This window comes from Gallinula chloropus (assembly GCF_964237585.1).
Source record: "Gallinula chloropus genome assembly, chromosome: 2".
Lineage (NCBI taxonomy): Eukaryota > Metazoa > Chordata > Aves > Gruiformes > Rallidae > Gallinula > Gallinula chloropus.
This window is the reverse complement of record NC_140086.1, coordinates 110,394,845-110,420,506: the sequence shown is the minus strand read 5'-3', so window position 1 is coordinate 110,420,506 and position 25,662 is coordinate 110,394,845. Positions and strand designations below refer to the sequence as shown.

Below are 25,662 nucleotides of genomic sequence, written 5' to 3'. Positions count from 1 at the left end.
TAAGGTAGTAACAATAATAATGAGCTTGGCACTGGGTATTTTCCTGGAATTAATAAACCTTAGCTCAACTTTCAGTCCCTAACAACCAAAGCCAAATCTGAAACCCCAGGAAATGCCTTTCGCAAACACACACGCAGGTTTGGGGGTTGTTGGTCTTTCTCTTTCAGAAATTCAAACACAAGGCACATTAGTACTTCTTCACAGAAAAACCTGATGACATGATAAATGCTACATAACCCAGAGACACTGCTGAAATGCAGAGGTGTAATTCATTACCTACTGCACTGGGATACTGAAACAGCTTTTTTTAATATGTATATTTTCTTTTTTTAAAACAAAAGCTTAGCAGTTCACTTGTAAGGCTTTACTTTAAGAGGTGCTGCTCTACTTTATAGAGCAGCTTTTTAATGTGCTCCTCCTTTTTCCCTTGCTAAGTAGAAATCACTGTGTTACTATTCTGCAGATGGTTATGGCCAAAAGTCAAACGTAGGTTTTCTGGCCTCTTCCCACAGGCAGGCTGCGAAAGCACTGCCGGCTGGGAACACGCCTGGCTTAGCATCCCCTGCAGCCTGTCCAGGCAGGGGGTCCACTGAGACAGCCTGGAGAGGGGGTCCCCAGCTCATCCCCAGAGCCTGCAACGAAGCCAACTGAAATGCTCCTTACTCTACCCCCTGCCTTGCTCTACGGCTCTGGATTTGATGAAACGCCACAGGAAGCTCCCTGTCAGGGGAAAAAAAAAAGCAAAAACAACAAACAGATTTGGGGCCCGAAGGCCCCCTTAAAAGGGGGACCTGCTGCTGCGGCTGAACCCAGGGTTACGTCATCTGCTGCAGGAGGGAAGTGCCAGGAGGAGGGAGCCTGCCTCACCTAAGAAATCTAGGCTCTCCCGAGCCCCTTCCCACCACACTTTTGAAGGAAGCAAAAGAGCAAAGAATGAACAAGGAGAGGAAACAGAATAGGGGTGGGTGGGGAGGAAGGCGAGGACTTTCCTTGTACACCAGAAGTAACTAGGGAGCTCACAAAGGAGAGTCAGAAAACTCCAGGACCCCAGTGTCAAACCCAAGGAAAGGAAGGCTTGTGAGCTCCTGAGCAGTGCTGGCCCCTCCTTGGATTTTCAGCTAAATACTCTTCACACCCTTACTCATCTTTTTGACTGTGCAGCTAGGGTTTTTTTCAGTCTTGCCGTTGACTTCAGAGAGGCTACGCCTGAAATGTAATTGCAGGATCATGCCTTATGCTTAATAAGGTCAATTAAAGAGTGTTTTGTTTTTATTTATAGATCCTATTAGCATCACAGGGGAAATCTTAACAACTAGGGAAAACACAGCAATTGCCACCACATCCAGACACACAGCACTGCCACTACAATGTGCCACAGAACTAAACAACATAAACAGGCACATGTATGTACATGTGTATATTATACATATAATGTAAATACACATATATATTTGTTTACATATAGTGTAAATAAATATATGGGTGTATGTTTACAACTCCACTGTATTTTCCACTTTGAGTATTGTTTATGTTCTGGCACCATCCTGAGATGCCTGTCTTAAAAGTGACTAAAAGAAACTCCTTTAAGAAGAGAATTGTCCTTTCATACAAGAAACATGATAAATTTTAAGCTTCAAGTTGTAACAAAACCAAAATGCAAATCCAACAGCTTCCTACTGTAATGAAAGCCACTGAAAGCCTCACAAACAAATTCTTAAGTCCTTTGCAGAGGATGTCGAAGTCTGGACGATTTTAAGCCTCACCCTTAAGAGCATAGGAGAGAAATTCTGTGCCATAGACTTCTCACTTCAAATGTTGGCAAATCTCTTTCCACTGAGTTTAAGAGCAAAAGTTGATAATGAAGACAGATGCTGGGACACAGGAAAGTCATTGGTGATCTTTCCTGTAGAAACAGTATAGCCTGCAAATAAGCACATCCAAGATCAAGTGTATTGAGCTCACTGTATAGTGGGCTCTACCCTCTGCAGAGGGTTTTTCTCCTTTCTCCCAGAAACAATGTTTATCATGGTATCTGTCAAAATTGTGGTAGGTGGATCTCAGCAACGGAGGCAGCTGAATCCCTTTCCCAAAACCATCTCCCATGGCTGGCACTGATGTAACCATGATGTAACCTGGCTCTGTGCAACACCCAAAGGCGTGCAGGGGGAAGCAGCTCAGCTGGTGAGCTATGGGCTATACAGGCAATGAAACAGGGTGGGCAGCTACTGCCTCAAGTCCAGGGAGCCCTCACCCACCCCCTCTAAAAGTCTCATAATTTCAGTGCTTCATGTCTCCTTTTCCTCGATTACCTAGATGGAAATCAGGACCTCCACTGCTGCCCCACCATGGTGAAACCCCACCTTGGGTGGTACAACCAGTAGATAATCGTGACTCATTGTAAACAAGCTTTGCTATTACACAGGCTGCCCTCTAGCCTTTACAAGAAGTCCATCTTACATGACTATATTCATTCTCACAGCTGTTCTTTCTTCAGGAAACCATTCCCCTCAAAGCCCCAAGGGCTATGCAGTCAAACAAAATCTCCATTAATAATCTGAGCCGCACAAAGCATCCCAGACTATTCCTCAAAACCACTATGTATACATATGTAATGTATCATGACTAGCTACTTACAGGACAAACAGTTTCCACATCACATAATCCAGAGCACAGCCCCACCTGATCAGCATAAAACTTCTCAATCTATGCGGTCCCACATGTTATTCCAGGACCATCAAGTCCTTAAAAACAGACATATTTGGTAACAGTTTATTAATTGCAAACTGTTTAAATGCAACCAAAGGTCCTCTTTCCTAAATTCTCATAACAAAATCCCAACCCAAACAAAAAACCCCAACACCCCCCTGCCTCTCCAACAAAACCAGCATATTTTTCTACTGCAAAAATCAATTTTTACTCTGCTAACCTCACCGGTCAGAAACAGGCATATCATCAAAAGCCTTCACTTCCTGAATCTTAAATTCCTGCTGGTTTCTGTGGAAATGCTCGGGGTGACCTCCCACTGCCACTCCTTGTTTCCTTGCAAGTGGCTTAGGAATGCAAAGACTTGGATTTTTAAAGGTAGTTGGAGTTAGCTGCATTTGGTTTTTCAAGGCTAGAGTCATTTAGGCTTTTGGAACCTTATATGCTTTCAGACTTCTAAGTGCTAAACAGCTCCTGAAAACAGGATTTAATAATCACACTCATATAGGCTCTTCCAATACTGAGTAGGTCACCATCTGAAGTCCTGAAAAATCATGGCTTCTGAATCATTTATTCCAATTAGAATTTTGCTAAAAGACTTTAGGGATTTTGCATTCTATTCAGCAAGTTAATTTGTTGGGAAAAATAATGAAGCTTTCATTCAAATAAACACAATAAGTCAGAGTATAGGAGAAAAATTTGCAAGCCTCCTATCACTACTAATTACACAACAAAACTCAGTCTCCAGTGCCCATTTCCTGAACGTAGGAGTGATACATGAATCCCAAGGGGAAAGTCTGGATCAGAAGTTTAGCCTTCAAATCTTACCTGCTAAGAGCAGGGGGCTATCAGATTGTTTTAACAGCCCCTGGCCTGAAAAAGGTGCTGCTCCTTACTTATCCCAAGAGAAGCACAGAAGTTGAGTTTTTCATTGAACATCCACAGAAAAGAAAATTAAAATAAACAATAAAGTCAGATAGCTTTAATCACACTTTTTTTTTTTTCTTCCCAATTAAGAAATTGGTCAATTTTACTACAGGTATGCAAAATGTTTTGGTGCACTCTGGAACAAAATTTAAGCATTAAGATCTGCAAAAACAGTGAGGTAGTATGTGGCATGGTTATTGCCATGCTACTCATGTTCCCAAGCCCTGGCTATAAAAGCTCTCCCAGCAAAAGGGTTCAGATCCCCTCACATAAGTGATGCATGGCTCAGGCAGTCTGCCAGACACACTTGTGTCTGTGCAAGGGGTCACAGCTTCCAGGCTACTTGGCATACTCCCCTCTGACCCTCTGGCAGAGTGGTCTACAGGAGCAAGTCCAACTCACTCCATGAAAAATCAGCTGGATTAAATCAAACCACTAATTTTAAAGGTTTCTGCTAACCAGCTGGATATGAATTGAGACTGATCACATTAACTTGTCTGCCAGCAGATCCAAAGGAGAAGTAACTACTGGAAAGAGAGACATAACGAATATCCAGGACCAAGTGGTACAGCTGAATCCAAAAGAGGGCACGTGTCTTTGGCTTTCATGCCCTATCAGTAACTTTCCCTGCCAGCCTTAAGGCTCTTAGAAACTATGAGCAGTATGGAAAACCAATGCAAGAGACTTTCCAATTTTTGAAAACAAAACTCTGGCTGTGTCTGTGGTTCTTCTGGGCAATTCTAGTCAAGAGACACCAGCAAGCACTCTGGGAGTGAGGAAGAAAGTTCATATCTAAATTGCATGACCTCTCTAATAACCCAGAAAAAAGATGGTACCACGTTACTTGTCAGAAGAAAAGCCCCAGAGCCCATTAGCAGCATGACTCCAGTTATTGACAATATTCATACTTAACACCAAAGTTTCAGGTACACATTCACGAAGGAATCATGGGAAATGACTGTGGCTGAGGAAACCATAACCTCACTGTTCTCCCTGCCCTGCTAATTTCACTCAGCTGTTGCTCACAAAAGCTGCTGTGAGCAGCAGCAGAAAGTTACACGCAGCTGGCTTTGGATGCTGAGAAATGACAGTCAGCAATGGGATTTCCTGACCTACTCTCTCTGTAACCAGCGCTGAAATGGGGTTAGCTGATGTATTCCAGCCAGCCCTTGCAGAGCAGTGAGAAATTCATGCTATACATGGCCTGAAAAAGGTGCTGCTCCTTACTTATCCCAAGAGAATAATAAAAGTTGAGTTTTCAATTGAACATCCATTATTCGTATTGGATTTATTATTATGTTGCCTAAAAATAGCATATCTCATGCTATACCTGTGCTGATTTGATACAGATACGGCCCTGCCCTACCACATTAAATGCCACTGTCAGCAAGCTTATAGTGCTTTTTCTGCAACCGTACTGCAAATCGCCCTCTGCACTGAACAGCAGCTAATGAATGGTCAGCAGACTGCCTATTGCTTGATGAGCACTTTCAGTGAAACACCACATGCCAGCAGGCAGTTCCAATAGATGTAAAATGGTGTTCAAATTGGTGGTAATAGCTTTTTATTCTTTTTCCACACTCCTCAGCACACAAGCAGCACTGTGTAGTCTTCTACAGGAAAGTGGTATCACCCCGTTAAGTGGATTTTCCACTTTCCTGAAGTAGAATTAAGGTTATGGGACAGTGAAGTTTAAGATTGGTTTTACGTTTTTATAATCTACTTGACACAGAAAAGGGGACCAAGTTTTCTCTGTTAACATAGTAATGAAAAATAAAATAAAATCTCAGTGATCACGTGAAGTGTCTTTTTTCAAATAAAATTATTTTCTGTTTTAAAGAGAACATTATTAAATCTCTTTGTATTTCAAATAGAATATTTTTCTTAGTGAAATTCACTGCAGTGCAGTACTTGCATGCACCTGTAAAACAACATGGCCCTTCAAAGGGGAATAGTCACAAGAGTTAAAAGCAGTATAGGGAGCACAGGCAGGAATGTGAAGTTTGCCCATCCCACATACTACGCCTCTTGAGAGACAGTTTGTTTATCAGGAGCTATGGAAAGAAAATGTTGGTCTTCATCCATGGAGCTGGGAGGACTGGATGCAGAGCAACAGGAAAATCAGACAGTGGAATACATGGCATCCCTTAAGTATCACTTTGCAAATGTTTTTTCCCCTTGTATAGAAGTAGCAAAGCCCAGCCAGGTAGTCTCGCCATTCACCATGTCTCCTGAAAACTCATCCTCCAGAAAGGAACGCTCAGCCCATCAGGGAATGCTAACATCAATATCCCTTGAGCTAGGCCCTTCATTTCTTTTCAAACACAAGATGTGGCATTTTGCCTCAATAACCCTGTTGAAATAAACCAGCATTAAACTTTTGCACCATCAGGTCTTGTTCTAACCAATCCATCAAAGGCAGCAAACCCACACCGGATCCACTAGGAGCGTCCCCACTGAGGCCATAGGGAAAAGGGATACACAGCATCCTGACAGGGCTCCAGAGACAGGCTACAAAAGCTCTCCACATGATCATCATTCTCAGAGTCACCTTGCAGAAAAAGGATCAAGCAGCCACATGGAACAAGCCACTTCAGCGTTATTCATTAAAATGCAGTTGTGGGAAACTTTCAGCAGCAACAAGAAGCTTTTTTGATTCCAAAACTGCTCCACTAAGGGAAATCTTACGAGTCATCATTTTTACTCTGGCTTTACGTTCTGGATTTTTGCCTGGGCAATGGTCAACCAGGAACAAAATCTATTTAAAGTACATGTACAGTATATATTATGCATGGATGTCAAGGGATGGGAGTAGGTTATAAAACATGGAATCCATGGTATTTTACAAAAAGAAAAATCATTATTCAAAGAGCTTAAGGAAAACACAACTCTAACTGAGGCTACGATGTCATAATCATAAGTTTCCCAACTAGGCAAATGGTGACTTCAACAGTACATCAGTGCGCCCTGAAGCAAAAGCTCACTGAGAGGAAGTAAAATAACCCACCACAAGCCTGTCAAAACTGTTAATAAAACAATTACCAGAAAAAAAACCCAAACTCTATCAAATCAATCACAAGAACAAGCAGAACAGCAGGCTACACCCTGATGCTGTTTGCAAGATCTGAGGAAGATGGAAGCCTACATTCTTCCTTAATGTGTGCTGTACTGTATTTCTTTAAAGAAATGCTAGTTTCTATTAGCAGAAGATACACTGAGTAGTGAGATAACCCTACAACAATGTCTTCTGCTTCCAGAAACTGCTCCTTCTATGCAGCTTTCAGCACAGATGTTTCAAGTCTGCTATAGACCGAGGCTCAAGGTAAAATACCAAGGGAAACAGCACATCATCTTCAGCTTGTTCCCTCACATTGTTGGCCAAGAGGAACAACAAGGCCATTGATGTTCCAGATAATCCACGTGTGTAAAATATTCAACATGTAAGTCCAGAAGAAAAAATAAAACCCATACAGCAACCTTTTAGAAGAACATACATCAAACTTTCTTTTCCAGTGCACAGGAATGGAAACCCTCCGACTGACCTCAATGGGAGCTGGGCCAGACCCCAAAAGCCTTCACATAAACTTCCATTAAGGAGAAGTTGCACATTGGCCTAAGGCCTTTTTATTTTCTCCCCTGCTTTTTTTCTCCTGATAAACTGCACACTTGCAGCACATGTCTAAAAGTGAAGCTTATAATACAACTTCCTGAGGCTTGCAACTGTATTAAACATCAGTCAAAACAGAACACCAAAAGAATTACCATGTATAAGAAATTACCATAGTTTGGGTTATTATATAATGAGTTCATTAGAGGTCTGTAACAACAGAAATATGCCATAAAACATGACAAACAATTGGCAAATGTAATTGGTTCATTGGACTGAGTTAATGCCATACTTTGCAACAGTTGTACTACTGTTTCTAATACAGTTTACAAAGCAAAGCAAAGATTCAGAAGAGACACCAATGACCGAAAAGCAGGAACAAACAGCATGTTGTTAACCACTGTACAGCTTCCATTTTGCACAATTAATTTCATATTACTCACACATAGCTTTTGTACCCATCAGTTTGTAAAAGCTCAATTCATTGTTTTTATTTCAATATTATCTCTAAATGAACTCATGCTACTGAAAGCATGTAAGCATTTAAATCTAAATGTAAAGAGACTAAAACTTAAAATATTCACCTGACTCTACATGGGTGAAATCAAAAGCACTTTTGAGCTCTTGGATCTACTGATGTGCCCTGACCACAACCCAAACTTGCACCAGGACGTGAGCACAGAACAGCCTTGTATCTCTGTTACAACAAGGAGAAAACCTAGGAGCCTAGGTCAGGAGGTAATCAGGACTGCTGAGTGCATTCTGGCACCACTCAAACTCGAGGCATCCTTTGTATTTCAGTGCCATTTAGTAACCTACCTGTTTCCAAACCAGTCTCCATTTACCTCTTAATAGCTCAACCAAATGATCTTTTTCATTAGTGCACCCCAAATAATAGTGCTGTATATTTTACAGAACACAAAGGGTATAATTTACACAGATCAAACCCATGAAAGAAAAAAAAACAAACCAAACCTCAAACACACCTCAGTGAAGAGCCTGGAAGAAATTCAATCCCAGCATAACCAAATCTAAATTCCAAATGTCTCAGAGTGTGCACGAGGACACCCCCTGCCCCCACATCTTGCAATTAAATTGGTTAAAGTTAAGAGACTTGCTCACAGCAAAGCTGTCCTTTCTTACCTTTTGCCACATTTTGATGAAGAAGAGCTCCCCAGAAAAATTGAAGAAAACGTTGGTGTCATAAGCATCATCCCCAATGTTAGAGATGGAAATGTTAAGCGAGATGTTCCTCACTGCTCCCAGGGCCAGGTAGGCAGTTCTGTCATCAACACTGTAGGCAGAAAACAGTTAACTTCAGTTTAACTCTGGGCAACTTTCACACTCTGCGCCTTTATTCCTGCTACCGAAGCATCACAACTCAACTGGTAATTCCCGAGTGTGCTGAACGGCCAGCAGTGTGCGGGGAGGCTCTACTGGGAACGAGCAACTTCTAAGTCCTGGTTCTGACACTGTCTGTTATGACTGTAAGGAAACCCCATGACCCTCATGTGAAACTATTTCATGTAATTTATTGTTAACATGGTTTTATTGAGAATAAAATAGTTGAAGACTGTGAAGTGGATGAACAGGGGAAATGCAACAAGTGCAAGATATTATGCCCACATTCAAATATACAGAATATCTAATTTTGTCTCTTAATAATTGAAACTTAGTCTAACATTCTAGTAACTATCTGAAAATCTTATTAGAGTTATGCTGTGGACAGAAAAAACAGATAAAAAATATCAATTGTAAGTATGAAAAGTGCAGAAAAAATTATAACAACATTCCACTGAATATGACAAATCTTTCCTTGGGTGTTTATGCAGGACCTAACACTATGGAATCCTGTTCTCTAAGTGGAATAACAAGGAAATGTTGAATTAAAAAAATAGCTATACATCATGAATTAACACACTATTGTAGTAAGGCATCACAGATTACAAACACAAACACAGAGGTAAGTATAAACATTTAGACAGACACATTTATTATTTGATACTTGAAATACATTTAATCCTACTAGTCTGTCCAAGAGAGAAACTAACATGGAGAAATGAAGACTGAAAATATATGACAGGAAAATAAAATATCAATGCACAGGTCTGCAGTCTAACATCTAAAAGTACAGTAATAGATGGTCTGAAGTACAGTAGGCATAAATATAAACAAAAATAGCCAAAGTATCAAACTGGCTACAGTTATAACTGGATTCTAAGACCATACATACATCCCAAAGAAAGACAGACAGCATCACAAGGAAAACATTGAGTACCGGGCCAGAAAAGGGCAGAGACCTTCAGCCACACAGCAGAGAGATGCTCCAAATTATTTCCTATGGGTCACAGCCAGCCTGAGTCAGAAGCAGGATCCTCAGAGGAAGCATACCATCACTCCATCCACCCTACCAGTCACTCTTGCGTAACACATGTGCAGACAGCAGCATGCAACTGCACAGCAAATTCTGTAGCCAACCCAACCACCTTTCAGTCACTCAGTTTCCACAAAGAGCTGTGCTGGAGACGTGTTTGCTGGAACACACTTCTTCCCTGCATATTAGCAACTCTCTGAAAACAGCAGGGGTGGAGGATGAGAGCTGTGTTTAAAGGCAGCTTGTACCTCTAACTGCTGGCAACCTCCTCTGCCAACCTTGCTCGTGCTACTGCAGCCAGAGCATCTGCATAAAGGTGTTTTTCTGGAACATGGTGCTTATGAACCCTTCAGCAGCTTCTGCCAGGCACAGCCACACCAGGCCCCCAAAGGCAGAGCTGGCTAGGCTCCATCTCTCTGCGCTTGCCAAGGAATTTCTAGAGATGGGTTTCCAAAGGTATGTATTGAAGCAGCCAGGGAATCTGGTCAGTGAGAAGTTCAGAGCAAGGTTGTCTAGACTCAGGGTTTAAAGCTGATGGCTGCGGATTGTGAATTTTCATGTAACACAAACAATATTTATAGTATATTTGTTTCCTGTACTTGCTTCATTTATCATCTTAATTTATTATGCCCAAAATTATAGTTTACAGTGCAGTGACAGCTTCTCATGAGGCAGACACAAGTCGCCATGAAACGTGCCTGTTCTTCACACTTACAATTGATTTCAGACACCAACCAATCCTATTGATAATTGGACACTTTGCTTTCAAAACATTATTGTTTCTTCTTGTGGCCAACAGTGAATGCAGATTAACATCTGCAAAAGTGTACACAGTGCAGGGTTAACTGCAAAAATAGTTTGAGAGGTCCAAATAATTTCCATTGTTGCTTCTTATGTATCAAATTAATAACTGAACTATATGACAGTACTTGAAAGCATTTAACCTTTTGGCCCCAACTTCAACATTTACTGTTGAAAAACAGACAACTTTTGAAGATAAACAATCTGATGGGATTTTTCTAATAATCAAAAATGCATATTTGGAAGAAAAGAAATAAACCAACCATTTATTCCTGTGAATAATTTCTCATAAACTTTAATTTCACTTCTTGCAATCACTTCAAATCTTAATCAGCTTCTATCAAACCCATTAGCAAAATCTGGAAGTATCACTTCAGTAAGCAAAGGAATATTACAAGTAATTTATCTTACCCAGGGTTGATACTAAATGTGATCCACACAACAATCCTCCCTGTATTGGTAGTAGCTGCATTTTGAGCTTTAACATAAAGTCAAGACAACAGAAAATACTGTCCTTCATACTGAATAATAATAATAATAATAAAAAACCCGTCAGAATGAAATTCCGTTTAAAAATGAAACCAGTAAAAATGTCAGAACAAACACCACTGGGTTGTGTAATTCCTTTCCAATGCTATCGTTCCTCTGTTAAAATCATATTAAAAATTATCTTTATAGTAGCATTTTCCTCAGCAGAGAAAGAAAATAAATTTTCTAAGAGCAAAACTGTGGTTACTCCTACACAAAATTCACACACTCTGAAAAAACTCACTGATTTTCGGCTGCCAGAGGACTTCGGGTCTTCCTCTGAAAGGTTACACCAGATTATGCTGTAAGCCCCATTTTAAGAGAACAGTTTTTTGAGTCATTAAATCTGCATACATCTGGAATGAATCAAGTGAGAAGAGGATTAGGAATCTCCCTGCTCACGGGGGAGCTCCCAGGCCCTGTTCACTGCTTGAGAGCGTAACGTCATGGGGCGCGGACAGTCTGCTGCAGTGTTGGAGCAGCTCTGCTGCCAGCCCAGCGCCATCCTCCTCTAGCGCCTGCCACACATTAAGTGGCCTAGCTGCCAAGTGAAAATAAATAGTTAAAGAACTGTTGTCACCCATCAGAAACAAGAAAACATCATAAACCTTCCCTTTTGTCTCGACAAGGTATGTCAAACAATTTAAGAAATGTAATCAAGCAATGGCTTTCTGCTTACATTTTGTTGGATGAGAACTAAAAAGCGGCCAACATCCTCAGCACCTCATAACTGTGCTCACATCAAGGAAGACAGGCTAAAAATAAACATGCAGACTTGGAAAAATAATTTTTAAAAAGAGAAGAAGGGAAAAAGTGTCCAAGATATAACCACTTAATTGGACAGAATAACACCAGTTTATCTACATCAGATACTACACACAAATAAACTGGGTAAAAATTCTGGGTAAACTGTAGACCTATATATACACATTATACACTGGCAATCACGTTTCAGACATACACATACAAGCACACAAAGTATGTCAAACTACCAATGTCTGAATAAAAGGGGAAAGAGTTTCCTTACAGAGGTACTGAAATGCAGCTGTCACTGACATGAACAAGACTTGCAGGTACAAGCAATTCTGAAACATCAGGCTCCAAATTTCTGCTGTGGTTTTGAATCCACTGGCTGTGGTGCTACACATGAAATGTAAACAGAAATACTCAACGTTTTCTTCTTAAGTGATTACAAAAAGGAAATTACATTCCAGGATAAAACAAGTATTATCTTTTTTCACATGCTTTAACGTTCTTTGTTTAATGTTCTTTGTTAATCCTGGTGTCACGTCATTGCGCTACAGTCAGCAAGGGAAGAAAGAACAGCTGAGAAAAGGCAAACTGAAAAGATCTGCAATTTTCATCTCCCCACGCCACAAGATGCTGGTGTTTTTATTAACATGGGTCAAGGGAGCCATAATCTGCATTCCAAAAGGTATGCAGGGACATATTTCTCTATTTCCTACACTAGAGAGAATTAAAACAAATTAAAAAAAATTGAAAAAGCATTTAGCACTTCCTCTCAGCCTGTGCAAATCACGCACAGGGCAAAGAATGCGATGGGGTCGTACTTACTCTGTTAGTCAGGGTAGACTTTCCCTTTTATATTAGGAGTCTTTCTTTCCTTACAGCAAACCAGCACCTACATGGATAAATCAGTGCTATTGCTCAGTGGACAGTGGAAGTTACAGCTGGGGTCAGACTGAAATGTTATTACCCACATTTAGTCTAACAACTAAAGTCCAATCTGTCCTCTATCTGCATCAGATGAAATTAAATAAATCCTGATTATTTTTTTTTAAATTCGTAAAAGGTGTAAGTAAACAACAATCATCTTGTAACAGATCCTAATAGAATTCTGCCTTCACCAATCAGTGTCACAGCTGGTCTTTGTAGGTACAGAAATACTTGAATATTACTTCTGTTTCCTCAGACTGTTTACATCAACCCTGAAAACGTTCCTGCTGTTGAGGTTTTATCACAGGCTCCAGAGTGAGATGAACTTTAGAAGGAATTTTGCATACACTTAAACCTTTAAGGGCCAATTAAAAGGTGAAACCCTCAGCTGGTCTTCTGGGAATTCATCTGATGTCTCAGTGCAAAACTTAGAGGTAGCAGACCCATAAACAAATCCAAAGTAAAACTTTTAAACAACTCCACAAGGAGAAAAGTGATCAGATTTTGTAACACTTGGTTACAATGTCTTGCCATCACATGCACTTTCCCAGTCAATTCTCTCTCACAGCCAGTCTAGATTAATGACTCAGACAAACACTCAAGATGCATCCACGGCTTTTTCTGCATTAGTTGAGCTGCTGCCTTCCCCCTCTTGCACTGAAGCCTACACCTGCAAAGGCACTAAGAGACCCCATGCAGCTGATGACCAGAGCTTAGTAGAGATGCAGGTGATGGGAAAAACAGAGAATTAGAGGGAGGCCAACAGAGGTCCTCTGTCAGCAGAGCACAGTTTGGGAGTAATACCATACCAATATTGCTCCCTATAGAGAGTAACAACGTGCCAGTGTTTCACCATAGGAAAGGACTTTTCACCCACAGAAGAAAAAAGAAAAAAAAACAAAAAAGAATCCCCAAAAACCCACCAAGCACTTAATGCAGCAAGCCCTGGGCCAAGGAATTAGAATCTCTTTAGCTGGTACACTTCTAGTGCAGAGCTGCCATCTTTAGCACTTCAGCCCCCGTATGTATCGCAGTTCAGGAATATGGCACAGAGCATTAACTTTCATTTTAAAAAAAATGAATGCATTTGACTAGTAAACAAGGGCAGGGGAGGGGAAACACTAGGAAATCCTTTTATGGTATCAAGAGTGATTTCTAGTTACAGCTAGCTGCCATAAATTCAAATTGTTCTCCAAATGTAGTTTTCTCCATATAAACCCTCCATAGCTACACAATAGCTGTAACTCCCAGATACCTACGTCGTCAGACTTCTAAGTAAAAAGGACAGAGCACAACATACACATAAAAACACCCCTTATCTTATCACCCTACAGAAATCTGGTGCCTTTTATTATCAGTAATTTCAGTTGCACCCAGATGTTCAAACCCTTTTATAAACAGAACCAAAGAGTCAATGGGGAAAGAGAGACTCTGTTTTCATAGTGTTTACTCCAGGGAGAAGCGTTTGGTTTGAATGAAGTTACCCTGGTTTATGAAACTGTCACATGAAAGCAAGATGACGCATGACATCTACAGATGCCCTAATCTAATCCTCCACTCTCGCAGACATATATACAAACCAAAACCTTTTATAACTACAAGCAAAGTCCTTGAAAACAATGGTACTGTGCCCCTAGGACAAAGTTATCCCTGCACATGCGTGTAAACAACACCCTAAGGTTGAAGCACAAAAACTAGTTACCAAGGGCAGAAAGAAATGCAGAAGAGAAATGCTGCCAGGCACATAGCTGGAAGCTGTATGTATCAGTGTGATGCAAAAGAAGGAAACCACTATTCAAATATTTTAATGAATGGGGAAAATACACAGTTCTCTTGAAACAGAGGGTTGTTGACCATAGATATGGCCCTGTAAGTTGAGGATTAACTCAGCAGCACTTTCTAACATACTGTTTTCTAGGAATTAGAACATTAAAGTCATCACACAAACCACGTCTTCACCATGGAAGTTATGTCTTCAGATATACATCTCCTATTAAGACAGGTTCAGTTCCTTGTTCCATTCCTGGGATGCTGGGGTGCAATATATAATTTGAAAATCACGTTCAGCTATGTGACAATCAGGGAGAAAAACCCTATCCAGCAATCAGTTTCAGGGGTCAACAGAAAGTAGTTTAGCAGAGATGAAATATTAGAAACAGTATGGGTTTGGTACTTTAAGAAATTTGTTTTGCAGTAGGAAGGAACTTACTCCTTATACCTCAGGAGTAAGTTATGTCTAAGTATCAAACCTGGTAAGCAACAAATGCTCATGTGCTAATGCACATTTCCTCTATAGCTCATGCAGAACCAGCACGACAATTTACTCTGTGACCAGTGAAGAATGTCAGCCTTACTAGACTTTGTAATTGCAGGCCACACTACAGAAAATGTTCGTGTAGCTGCAGCACAAAATATTATATGCATGTATATATACATGACCCATGCATGTATGCATCAGCCAAGATGTATTCTGCAAATCCAAAACACTGGTAAACCTCCTTTTCATTGTGGTCTGTTACAGTATCAAGAATGTTCACCTCTGAAGGCAGCTAAGGTATGGCAGTGCTGCCTGAAGTTAAGCTTTTGTTTTGCTAGCTTTATACTTTGGTTGCTAAAGCAAGAAACGAGATGGTGTCTTGAACTATCTTAGGTCCATAAAATACCGATGTTGGGATGTTCACAGGAGGGCCAGATTATACATTCGTTCAGCAACACATTCAAATGATATGAAGTAACATCTCTTTAGGGTCTTGTTTGAAACACAAACAGTAAAATCCTACTTGAGTAGATACAGTCAAGTGATATAAAGCAAAACCAGTATTTAAGAACTGACAAGACTAGCTTGTACAGTATCCCTGACTGATCATCAGTGGCCTGTTATTATAAAACAGAGATTGTGAATCTGCATTCCTGTATGAGATGTGGACTACCCAGGCTTGTTGCCACTCATCACTTGATGGCTCTATTACCATCTGTATGGGTTCAAGCACCATATGTTCAAAAGGAACAGTACTGCCCTCTGCTATCAAACTGGATTTATTTATTTATTTTGGGAGAGACTTATGAAGCTCTGAGCACAACTAACCAGATGAAAACGAAGAAACCATTCCTTCATCCCCATTCATCCTCAACATGGAAAAAAAATCACTTGTTTCTGAGACCATGCTCCCAGTGCAACTTGGTCTACATCCTAAATAATGGCTGGCTCTGCTGGATTGCCCTTTCAGGAAACTGCAAATCAGATCCTGGATGAGCTACACCAAATTTTTCCATGGGCCTCACAAATGCAGCAATTCACTTCCAACAGTGTATTGCAGGTAAAAGATAAATAAAATTAAACCTAAATTAGAAATCAGAACTTGGCTTCCTGGATTCACTTAATTCCAAATGTAGCTAACATAGACAAAAAAGAAAATTGGTGTATTTGTATACACTAAATGGCACATTTTCACCACACCCTTTACAGAGCAGAGAAATACTTTGAATTAACATTGAAGTACACTATAATTTAGGAAATCACTTAAATCACAGTGTGAAACTTGGCATGGTTTTCAGAGAACACCGAAAGCAATCTCCTTGTATTCATTTTTCCAATGTTTTGTCATTTTTTTCTCCCTGGAAACAACTTTCTTGGTACTTTAGAAGATCTGGAGTTAGGACAGCACTGAGGTATGACCAAGCAACCAGTGGGCAGCATATGACTGCAGTGGGATCAGCCATGGCTCCGTAATTGTCTCACAGGGGTTGGAAATACCAGCATTGGTACACACAGCTTGATATACTCAAGGTCCTGAATGAACTCTCAAGATCACTTTCCTAGCACTTGAAATGCTAAACCATATCATTTTCTTATTTTTCCTTTGTTGTTCTTTGAGAGTAGAAAATTAGCTCCATCTGAGCAGCTCAGCAATTTAGGGTAGCCTGTCTAGGGTAAACAGAACGTGGAAAATATTTTTGAAAGAAGCGTTTGTTCAGTGCAAGATAAAGTAAGTGAAAACAAATTCTTCATCTGCTATGAATGAAGAGGAAGGGGAAAAAAAAGATATTAACAGAGCATGTAATTAAGCTCCAAATGAAAGGATATTGTTTTTCCTCCTCATGACTGGTTTGTTAAGATGCACTTCAGGGGCATAAAACCGCGACAGGCATGCCGTGAAACGTGAGGCTTCGCTGGAAACAAATTCCTGCTGTGTGATCAAAGGAAGATAAGTGCCGAGGCGTGAGCCTGATCAAATTTATGAAGCAGCTTTGTTTCCCACATTAAACCACAGGCTTGCAGCATTTCTCCACAGGTTTACAAATGCCCATGATAAGTGAAAAACTTACTGATTTTTAATTTTATTTAATTTTATTTTTTAAAGAGACCATGACATTCATGAAATACACTCAAAAAGTTTTGATCTTTCTGATCAGTATTCTATGTGGTTGCTCCTTCCTTCAGAAGACAATGACTTACTGCATTACTACTGCACTTAACTTATGCTCCGTGCCATTACATCTTATGCTGGTGAACACGTTTACCTATGAGTGTTTCAGATTGGGTTCTGTAATAATTTCATAGAATCATAGAATGATCTGGGTTGGAAGGGACCCCAAGGATCATACAAGTTCCAAACCCCCTGCCACAGGCAGGGACACCAACCTCCAGGCCTGGATCTACACAAGGTTGCCCAGGGACCCACCCAACCTGGACTTGAACACCTCTAGGGACGAGGCATCCACCACCATCTGGGCAGCCTGTTCCAGCACCTCACCACTCTCTCTGTAAAAAACTTCCCCCTAATATCTAATCTAAACCTTCCCTCCTTTAGCTTTAATCCATTCCCCCTTGTCCTGCCATTGTCTACCCTTTTAAAAAGTTGATTCCCCTCCTGTTTGTATGTTCCCTTTAGGTACTGGAAGGCTGCAATGTGGTCCCCCCGCAGCATTCTCTTCTCTAGGCTGAACAATTTGACAAGTCAGTATGAAACTGCTGAGATTAATTTTTCAAATCCAAGTGTCTAATGCCCGATGATGTGCCCTGTGAACCACAGGATGTCCCTCCTCTGATTTCAATAGGTCTATGAGCATATTCTTTATTGCATCAATACGCAGCACTTGCAATTCCTTCTGCAGTTGCATAGCTAGTCACCTATGTGAAATTATTCTTTCTTCATTAATACAAGTAATAGACCCTGAGTTGCAAACTCAAGGGCTGGGCGTCCATAGGGTAATAGGGTACACTCTCCCTTGTCTTTTCAGTGAAGCCTTGTTTCAGTACTCTGAGACGCCTAAAAGACCACATCAAATCACTTACCTGCCTATCAAATGAGATGTTTAGACATACGTTTACCCGCATATCAAGAGAGCCATTCTTAAGACAGAGATCACAGAAACAAAGGGAGTATTGGCAGAAAACATGTTAATCCTTGAGCAAGTCACAGAAGGAATTTATTTGGGGAAAAAAAAAAGCCACAAGCCTTCTGTGGAGATGATGAGAAGATATCTGGAAAATATTTTTTTCTTCATAAATTACCCCTTTGCTAAAATAGAAATATTTCAAACATAATGCAGTTTTTGACAGATTGGGTTTTTTGTCCATCCTCTGGCTAATTCCAGAGGGATTTACAGAAGCAGAGATGGCCCAAGTCACAAACCTGACCTTTCAACTGGAAAAAGGCATTTCTCAAAAATCCCATTTCACATGAGAACTTCTGAAAACATTGTGTCCAACTCAAAAAACAATTCCACAGTTTGAAAAAAACTTGAAAATCTCTGCCAAACGCACCTGTCTCCCCTTTGGCTTTCTATGACTTTTGCTTCCAATTTCCCATTTCCAAAATAAACAATTTACAGCAACGTATATGGGAAGCTGAGCCAGTCTGTAGGGGAGGACCATAAATTTGAGTCTAACGAATGGTGGTCATTAAGGGTGCTCTAAACCAACACATAAAAGCAAACTGCTTATTCCAAACAGCCAAACGTACACCAGAAACACTCCGATGGGTGAGTAATTCTGTTTCTAATGACAACTTGATGTCACATAAATGCATGGAAGACAGACTTCTCCCTGGAACCTTCTCAGGAACAGCAGTATTCATTACAGCATTTTCTGTTCCTATAATACTATAGCAGTAATTATTATGGCATTTTCTATCCAAGGGGGCTCACAGTCCTGTGCTTACAACCTGATTTACATGCCACTCACACAGCTCACACTGGAACTCAGCAGCTACATGACATGCTGCACCAGCATCTTTCTTCTTGTGCTGTTTGTTTTTTGTAAAGCTGCTCTCACTGCGACACATGGGCTGTCAGTATATTTACACAGCCATGCAGGATTTCCTTCCTAGTTGCATCTCACAGGGAAGCCACCACCCATTCTGCTCTGGTCTTTTTAGCAGGTTTGTTTATTATAGCTGGAAGAAAGCCTGTTTTTCCAAACACCCTCACTGTAACTCAGATGTCTTCTCCGTGGTTTTCACTTGGTTCCTGTTTCAGGCTAAACAGGGCTTGATAACTACTGTTCCTTTTGCATAATGCTAATCAGATGGATAGAGCAGGTCCAGACCTGCAACTGCCTTGGCATATCAGACAAGATGTGTGTTCCCATCAACCCTGCTCCCTCAGCACTTTCACATTTTTCTTAAAAGACCAGACTGCTTTTCTCCCATATAAAGTACCAGAAGAATGTATTAGCAGTTTTTAAAGGGTAGGGGAGTCTCATCTACAGAACACCTATTTCAGAGTTTGACACAGCACATCTTGAGGAAACAGACGTAGCTCAGCTTCTAAACAAGTAGCTATGGAAAGGCTCAATAAAAATGTGCCATTGGCTACAGAAACCTCATGGAAAAGACATTTTCTCTGCTGAGAACACAGAGAGTGAGGCGCCGAAGTCAAGCATGATATGTAATAAATAACTTTTTAATATTAAACAATATTCAAAAATAATAGCTAACAGAATACTCCTTGATTGCACTTTGCTTTTCAGTATCAGACTGCTGGAAATGAAAACTGGTTTCCTACTGCTGTCTCAAAGCTGCAGCCATAAAAATAAAGTTTATTGCAAAACATTCTATTCCTACTTATCTTCTGGTTTCAGGTTGTCATTAAAGTTATCCATATGCAATAAATTAAAACCTTCTGTACAGTAAGATACTTACAATTCTTTTCCTTCAGAAATCTCTTTTCTCCTCACTCGTCCCCTCAACCCAGGGCATTACTGAATGGATGCAGCCAGATTTTGCTACCTGCTATGACAGCTGTGAGATTTAACACTGGAGACTCTTTGAATGGGAGGCAATGAGTAGTCTCTCTGCACTGTGCTGCCAAAGCCTCACATGTTTATTCTTTAAGAAAAATGGGTTTGAAAACAGTCATGACTGGAAAGATGAAACACCTCACTTCTGTTTCTTCAAGCTTCCACCAGGATGGCCTTCACCAAGTGCCCCAGCAGACTCCATGGCTCCCTTTTCCCAATTCTTAAGTTGCTACCTATAGTTTTAGGCTAAGACCACTCACTCCCCTACAAATAAGTCCAGGTCAATGACTGAAAGGACCATTTGTGGCAACAGCAGCACACACCACAGCAGCTATTTCATTAAGCTACTTCATAATGCTTGCCCTAGAAATTTTAATCCACACGCTTTGCAAGGTGCAGCCTTCAATATTACTGTCCCCTCGTGATGCACGTTCCCTTGCTGGCAGAGGTGGCAGAAGTGAGAGATGACAGGCAGGTTTCCAGCCACAGCACTGGAAGACACCCGTAACCACCCTAGGTAGGTATTTCCATGTTGGCAAAGAGCTAGTTTTTGTTGAGGCAATTTTTCTCAGGTTACAGAGAGGATTTATATTGAGTTGAGTCAGAAAACTACAGAAAAGTTCATTGGAAGGGATCTCTAGAAGCCACAGAATGCATCTTCGTCCTCCTTAGCACAGGACTATTGCCAACAACGGAAAAGGTCTGCAGGGATCTTATGCAACAAAGTTCAGAAGCCCAGAATGGCAAAGCACAGCATCTCCACACACTTCATCACCATGCAGCACGAACTGTCTACACAAGAAGGTTTCTCTAAATTTCAGTCCTGACCTTGCCAAACCACAGCCCATGACTCATGCCCCACATGCCATCTGCCACAAGCAGGAAGTTTGGCTCTGTCTCACAATCCCTACAAGAAGTTAGTATGAGTTTACAGGTGAATTGATGCTAATGAAGGTGGATGAGCCATAAAGAGATTAATCTGTCAACTGAAAACAAAACTTTTTTTTTCCAGGATAAATGCATTCTAACTCTTCACTCTTGTACTTCACTCCATATAAAGTACCAGAAGAACGTATTAGCAGTTTTTAAAGGGTAGGGGAGTCTAATCTTCTACAAAACACCTACTTCAGAGTTTAACACAGCACATCTTGAGGTAGATGTAGCTCAGCTTCCAAACAAGTAGCTATAGAAAGGCTCAATAAAAATGTGCATGTTATCCTGGTCTTCATCAGCCTAAGTTTCTAAGGACACCTCTCACTGCAAGAGAGGTATTAAAAAAACAGAATACAGAGATCACCACCACATGACACCCTCCCAAATATTTGCAAAAGCTTCCAGATAGAGTTAGAAGACTAAGTTCATTTTTTGTCTTTGCCCACTTCCAAGCAGTCCTACCCTACCCTTTTCTCTGACTTCACAGTGGAAGGTTTCAGCTTGCCTAGCAGTGTTATGTCCACATGCAGCAGCACCTCAACAACAGGAAATGGCAAGGCAAACCAAATTAGATCTGGTCTGATTTGTTCACTGTTCCACAGTGAAGTTTCTAAGTTACACATGTAGATTTGCTTTGTTCAAACACTTTGGATAAATAGCAATATATTAGGTTGTTCCCTAGACCAAGTGTTACCATCCCAGGCTTTCTGTTTTTCAAAGTGTAGTGCTCCCAATTTGAGGACACAAGTAAATTTTCAAAAGAGAAGGAGGATCCTAAGGAAAGCAAAATCAAAGCAGACCTGGTCAGCTTTTGCCAGCAAGGCTGCTTTTCTTATTAGTCACTTGGGACGTGGAGTTGGCATCTTCAAACCTGCTTTCAACCTTATAACTGGGCAATTCTAGCCATTGAAACACATGCCAGGTGAACACTAAATTGGAGTAGCCTGTGCAGTTCCTGAGCTCACAAGAATTACCTCAGCAAGCAATTCTCTTGATAATGTAACCTGAGCTAACTTCCTATGCATGCACATGCTCTAACTAGCACACTTCTGAAAGCATGTTATATATATACAAGGGGCAAAACTATACCTTTCAACATGTAGTGCTCTGCATAGCTTTTGGCTCTAACATACTACAAATACTGAAACATGTTTAAGGTCAGCCAGACAAAGTAGGTCCTTCTAGCAGAGTGCCCTGTATCCAACCGTATATAAAAGCAAGATGCCTGTGTAAGAACAAGACAAGCACAGTGTTATGTTGCTGTATCTTTGCCATTTCTCTGTCATGTAAATTCTCAGCATTTACAACATCCCTAACAGTAAAATCCACGTGCCTTATGAAAATATACCACCTTGTTCATTCTTCTATTTACTCTAAATAGGTTAGTAGGTTAGAAAACTTTATCACCTTGCTATTCATTTTTAGCAGATTATTTCCCTGATCATTTATGAATATGCTGAATACCACTGGCCCCAGCACAAGCACTTGTGGAGTTTTCTCCAGCAGAAAGAAAACCTGTTTACTCCTCCTCACTGCTGAGTATCTTTTAATTAGGTACTAATTCTCAGGCACCATTCCTCTTAGACCTAGACAACTTACTTTCTTTGTGAATCTTTGGTGAGAAAATAAGTCTCTTGCAAGCCCAGGAAGATTATCTTAACTGCATCACCCTTACCCACTGTCCAGTGACAACTTCAAAGAGCTGCAGTAGATCTGAGACAGCACTTACTGCTGCCTTCCCATAAACACCCTGTTTATTTCAATCCAATGTATCTGTGAGACATTAATTGCATTCTTTCCAGTAAGTCATGCCTCAAATTTGCTCAGATGGGATTATTTAGACAAAGGCATTACCGTAACCTTACTAACAATGAAGTCAACTGTTTAGTGCAGACAGTAATAAACGAGTCCACCTTTTTTGCTCCTTTTACAAAAAAAGGGAAAAGCTTTGTACACAGACATAGCATAAACATGAATAATCTGGGAATAAGACATGGGCTGGAAAAATTAACATATTCTTCAAGGAAGGAACTTCTCTAAAATCAGAATCCACAGCACGTCTTTGGTAGTTTTACACATAATAATAATAACTACCTCAGGTTTTTTTAGAGATACCCATTGCGTTGTTTCTTAATAACTGAAGCTTACACGACCCTTTAGCTAAAGAAAAGCCATTCTGTGCAGATTTGATGGATTTGGCGACATCCTGTTTATTTCAAATAGGACTTCAAAGTGTCATTGGATAAAGAAGATTTGAGAGCATTTGCTCAACATTGTGCTATACAAACACAGAAACTGCATTTGAATATCCTGAGTTTTTTTTGACAATTGTGGCTTTTAAATAGCCAAGATAACATAAACATCAGCCATAAAAATAAATAGCCTAACGCACCAATTTTGAATACAGCTCTTACTGCTGAGACTACACTGACTGACAAGCTTACAGGACTTGTCCCTTGCTTTTTATTGATTATTCCTCAACTGCAGAATGAAATCCCTCAAATGGCCTCCCTGTTCTGTGCAGACACATCTCCAGCTCTCAACACATTTGCTCGCGATGAAGATTGAGCAGAAGGTCAAAAATCCAGACTAATCGCAGTGAAAGCTCGGACTCTGCAACCTGAGACTTAACCCTATTCCCAGCCAACCCCTCAGAACATTCCTACGGACTTCAGTCGTGTCTGGAGAAGTCCATAACTTCTCAGACTTGACTTCGGTTCAGTTTCATCTCCAAGTACAGTTACAGCATGCTGTTGACTTACATAAGATGTATGCGTATCTCCTATAACTTTCCCCCCACCCCCTCTCTAAAGCAGAGGACTCTCTTCCCCTCTCTTTCTGGACTTGAACACAAAAGCATTTCACAGAAAGCATCTCCAAATAGCAAAACCTCTGGCACACAATTAAATAACTCACATCAGCACTTCCATCTCTGAAAATGTGCTAAAAATCCTGAAAAAGGGGGAAACAAGTAAGGTTCACCTTTAGCTTGATTTATCCCAAAATTGAATAACTACATCCTGGCAAAACAATAGGCATTTTCCTAGGAATGCCAGTCACAGGGGACACAACATAAATTTCACCTCTGGTCTATTGGATGAAGTTTATTATCCCAAAAGAAAGTGAAATCAGACATCCCTCCCCAAATCACTATGAAAAGGAATCTGACAAAGGAGAGTAGTATTTTAGGACAGTTGGCAACACTATGCAAGTTCAGATACAGAAAAGTATAATTTGAAGAAGATAATCTGTCCTTTTCTAAGGGTTTTTTTAACCTTCAATATGACATTTAACCTTAACAAAAGAGCTTTTCTGAATGCAGTTTTAGTCCTACCATGTCATGAACAGTATTTTATTGATTTTGAAAAATAAGGCTGTTCACACTGGTACTTGATTGGGGCATGCAGCTTTACTTTCCCTGCCCCTCTCCACTACACACTTTTTGTTTTTTCCCCTCTGTTTTTGTCTATCATGCTTAGGAAGGTGAAGTTCTTTTGCCTCTGTGCACAGAATCCACTACCACAGGAATACAGATTCTGTGTAGAGCTTGAGACGTTTCTGTGCTAAAGGTGATATAATCATCATTACTTTTCTAGTCTGGATATAAACCGTCTATGTTTATTTTGATTTTCAATGCCATCTTACATAAAATGAAAGGCATACTAGTGTGTAAGAAAGAAAAAGACAAAAAGAGTTCACCAAGTTCACCTACTCACCTAGACAGCAGTAATTTACCCTGAAGTTTCAAATCAGCAGCACAGTCATCAGATTGACAGTTCCTCTCAAAAACAGTCTGTGAAAAACAGAGAAAAAGAACTGTTACAGCATGAAAAGAATAACATAAAAATTCAAGAAAAAACAACCACCAAACAAACAAGAAAAACAAACAACAAAAAACCCCCACAAAATCCCCAAACCACCCCAAAAGCACCCAATCAAACCTCAAAACACACACATCAAAATCCATGATACTGAAATAATTGGCGTGAGTGTTAAGGAAATTGAAAGGTAGGCAAATCCCATCTTCATCAGAATAGCTTTTATTCTTTTCTGACCAACAAGAAGTTTCACCTGCTCACACAATATTTCTGGCATTATTATTTCTCTTAGCAACACATTAGTATGAAAATGAAACAGAAAATAAACTATTGATGAAATTCTTTTCACTCCTAAGAATGGCAAGTAAGATGATCATGGACCAAACCAGTACATTAAACCAGCAGTCTATATTAAAGATAAGGAATTAAAACAAACAAACAAAAAATTAAGTACTGTAGAAAACATCTCTGCTATTCTGCAAGCAACAGAAAATTAGAAAGACTTATGATATCTTCAAATAATGGAACCATTGTCAATCTTGTGAACTCTGATAAAGACTGTTATTTAAGAAATTTACAGATTGATAAAACTAGGAATTGTTAAAGGATAACAGACAACCAGACTCAGACCTACTATTTAAGCATCAAAAATAAGGGGAATACACGACAAGTCTAGGAGCCTATGTAAATCTCTATGGAAGTCTGTCATGGCTAAATAAGGCAGCCACCAGTGAGCAAAAAAAAGAGGACAGGAACATTTTTCTGTCCCCAAAGAAACCTAAATGGCATCAAGATTGTGTTTACTTTCCCCTGCTATTGAGAACAGAGATCAATACCTTTCTGAACAGATGATTAGGCTTTTCAGCCAAGATGGTTCATAATTTCAGAGTTATAATGCTCTTCAGCTTACCAAACATTCAAAAGACAAATGCCCAAAATGAGGGTTACCAACACTGTTCTGTTGGTATACCCGACACCTCACTGGTCTTTTACCTTTAATATGAATATTGCTTTCCACAGGTTTGGCTCCATGACTTTGGTGATAAATACC

At 40.2% G+C, this 25,662-nt stretch overlaps 1 protein-coding gene across 1 annotated transcript in view; it reads right to left on the bottom strand.

Moving 5' to 3' along the window:
* Nucleotides 1–25,662, bottom strand: part of ITGA9 (integrin subunit alpha 9) — a gene marked incomplete at both ends in the record, with an annotated part of 230,158 nt that overhangs the window by 71,865 nt on the left and 132,631 nt on the right. The window contains 2 exons of the mRNA XM_084260536.1: nucleotides 8,381–8,531; nucleotides 24,510–24,586. Of these exons, the coding sequence (XP_084116662.1) occupies nucleotides 8,381–8,531; nucleotides 24,510–24,586 (228 nt within the window). The remainder of the gene's footprint in view (nucleotides 1–8,380; nucleotides 8,532–24,509; nucleotides 24,587–25,662) is intronic.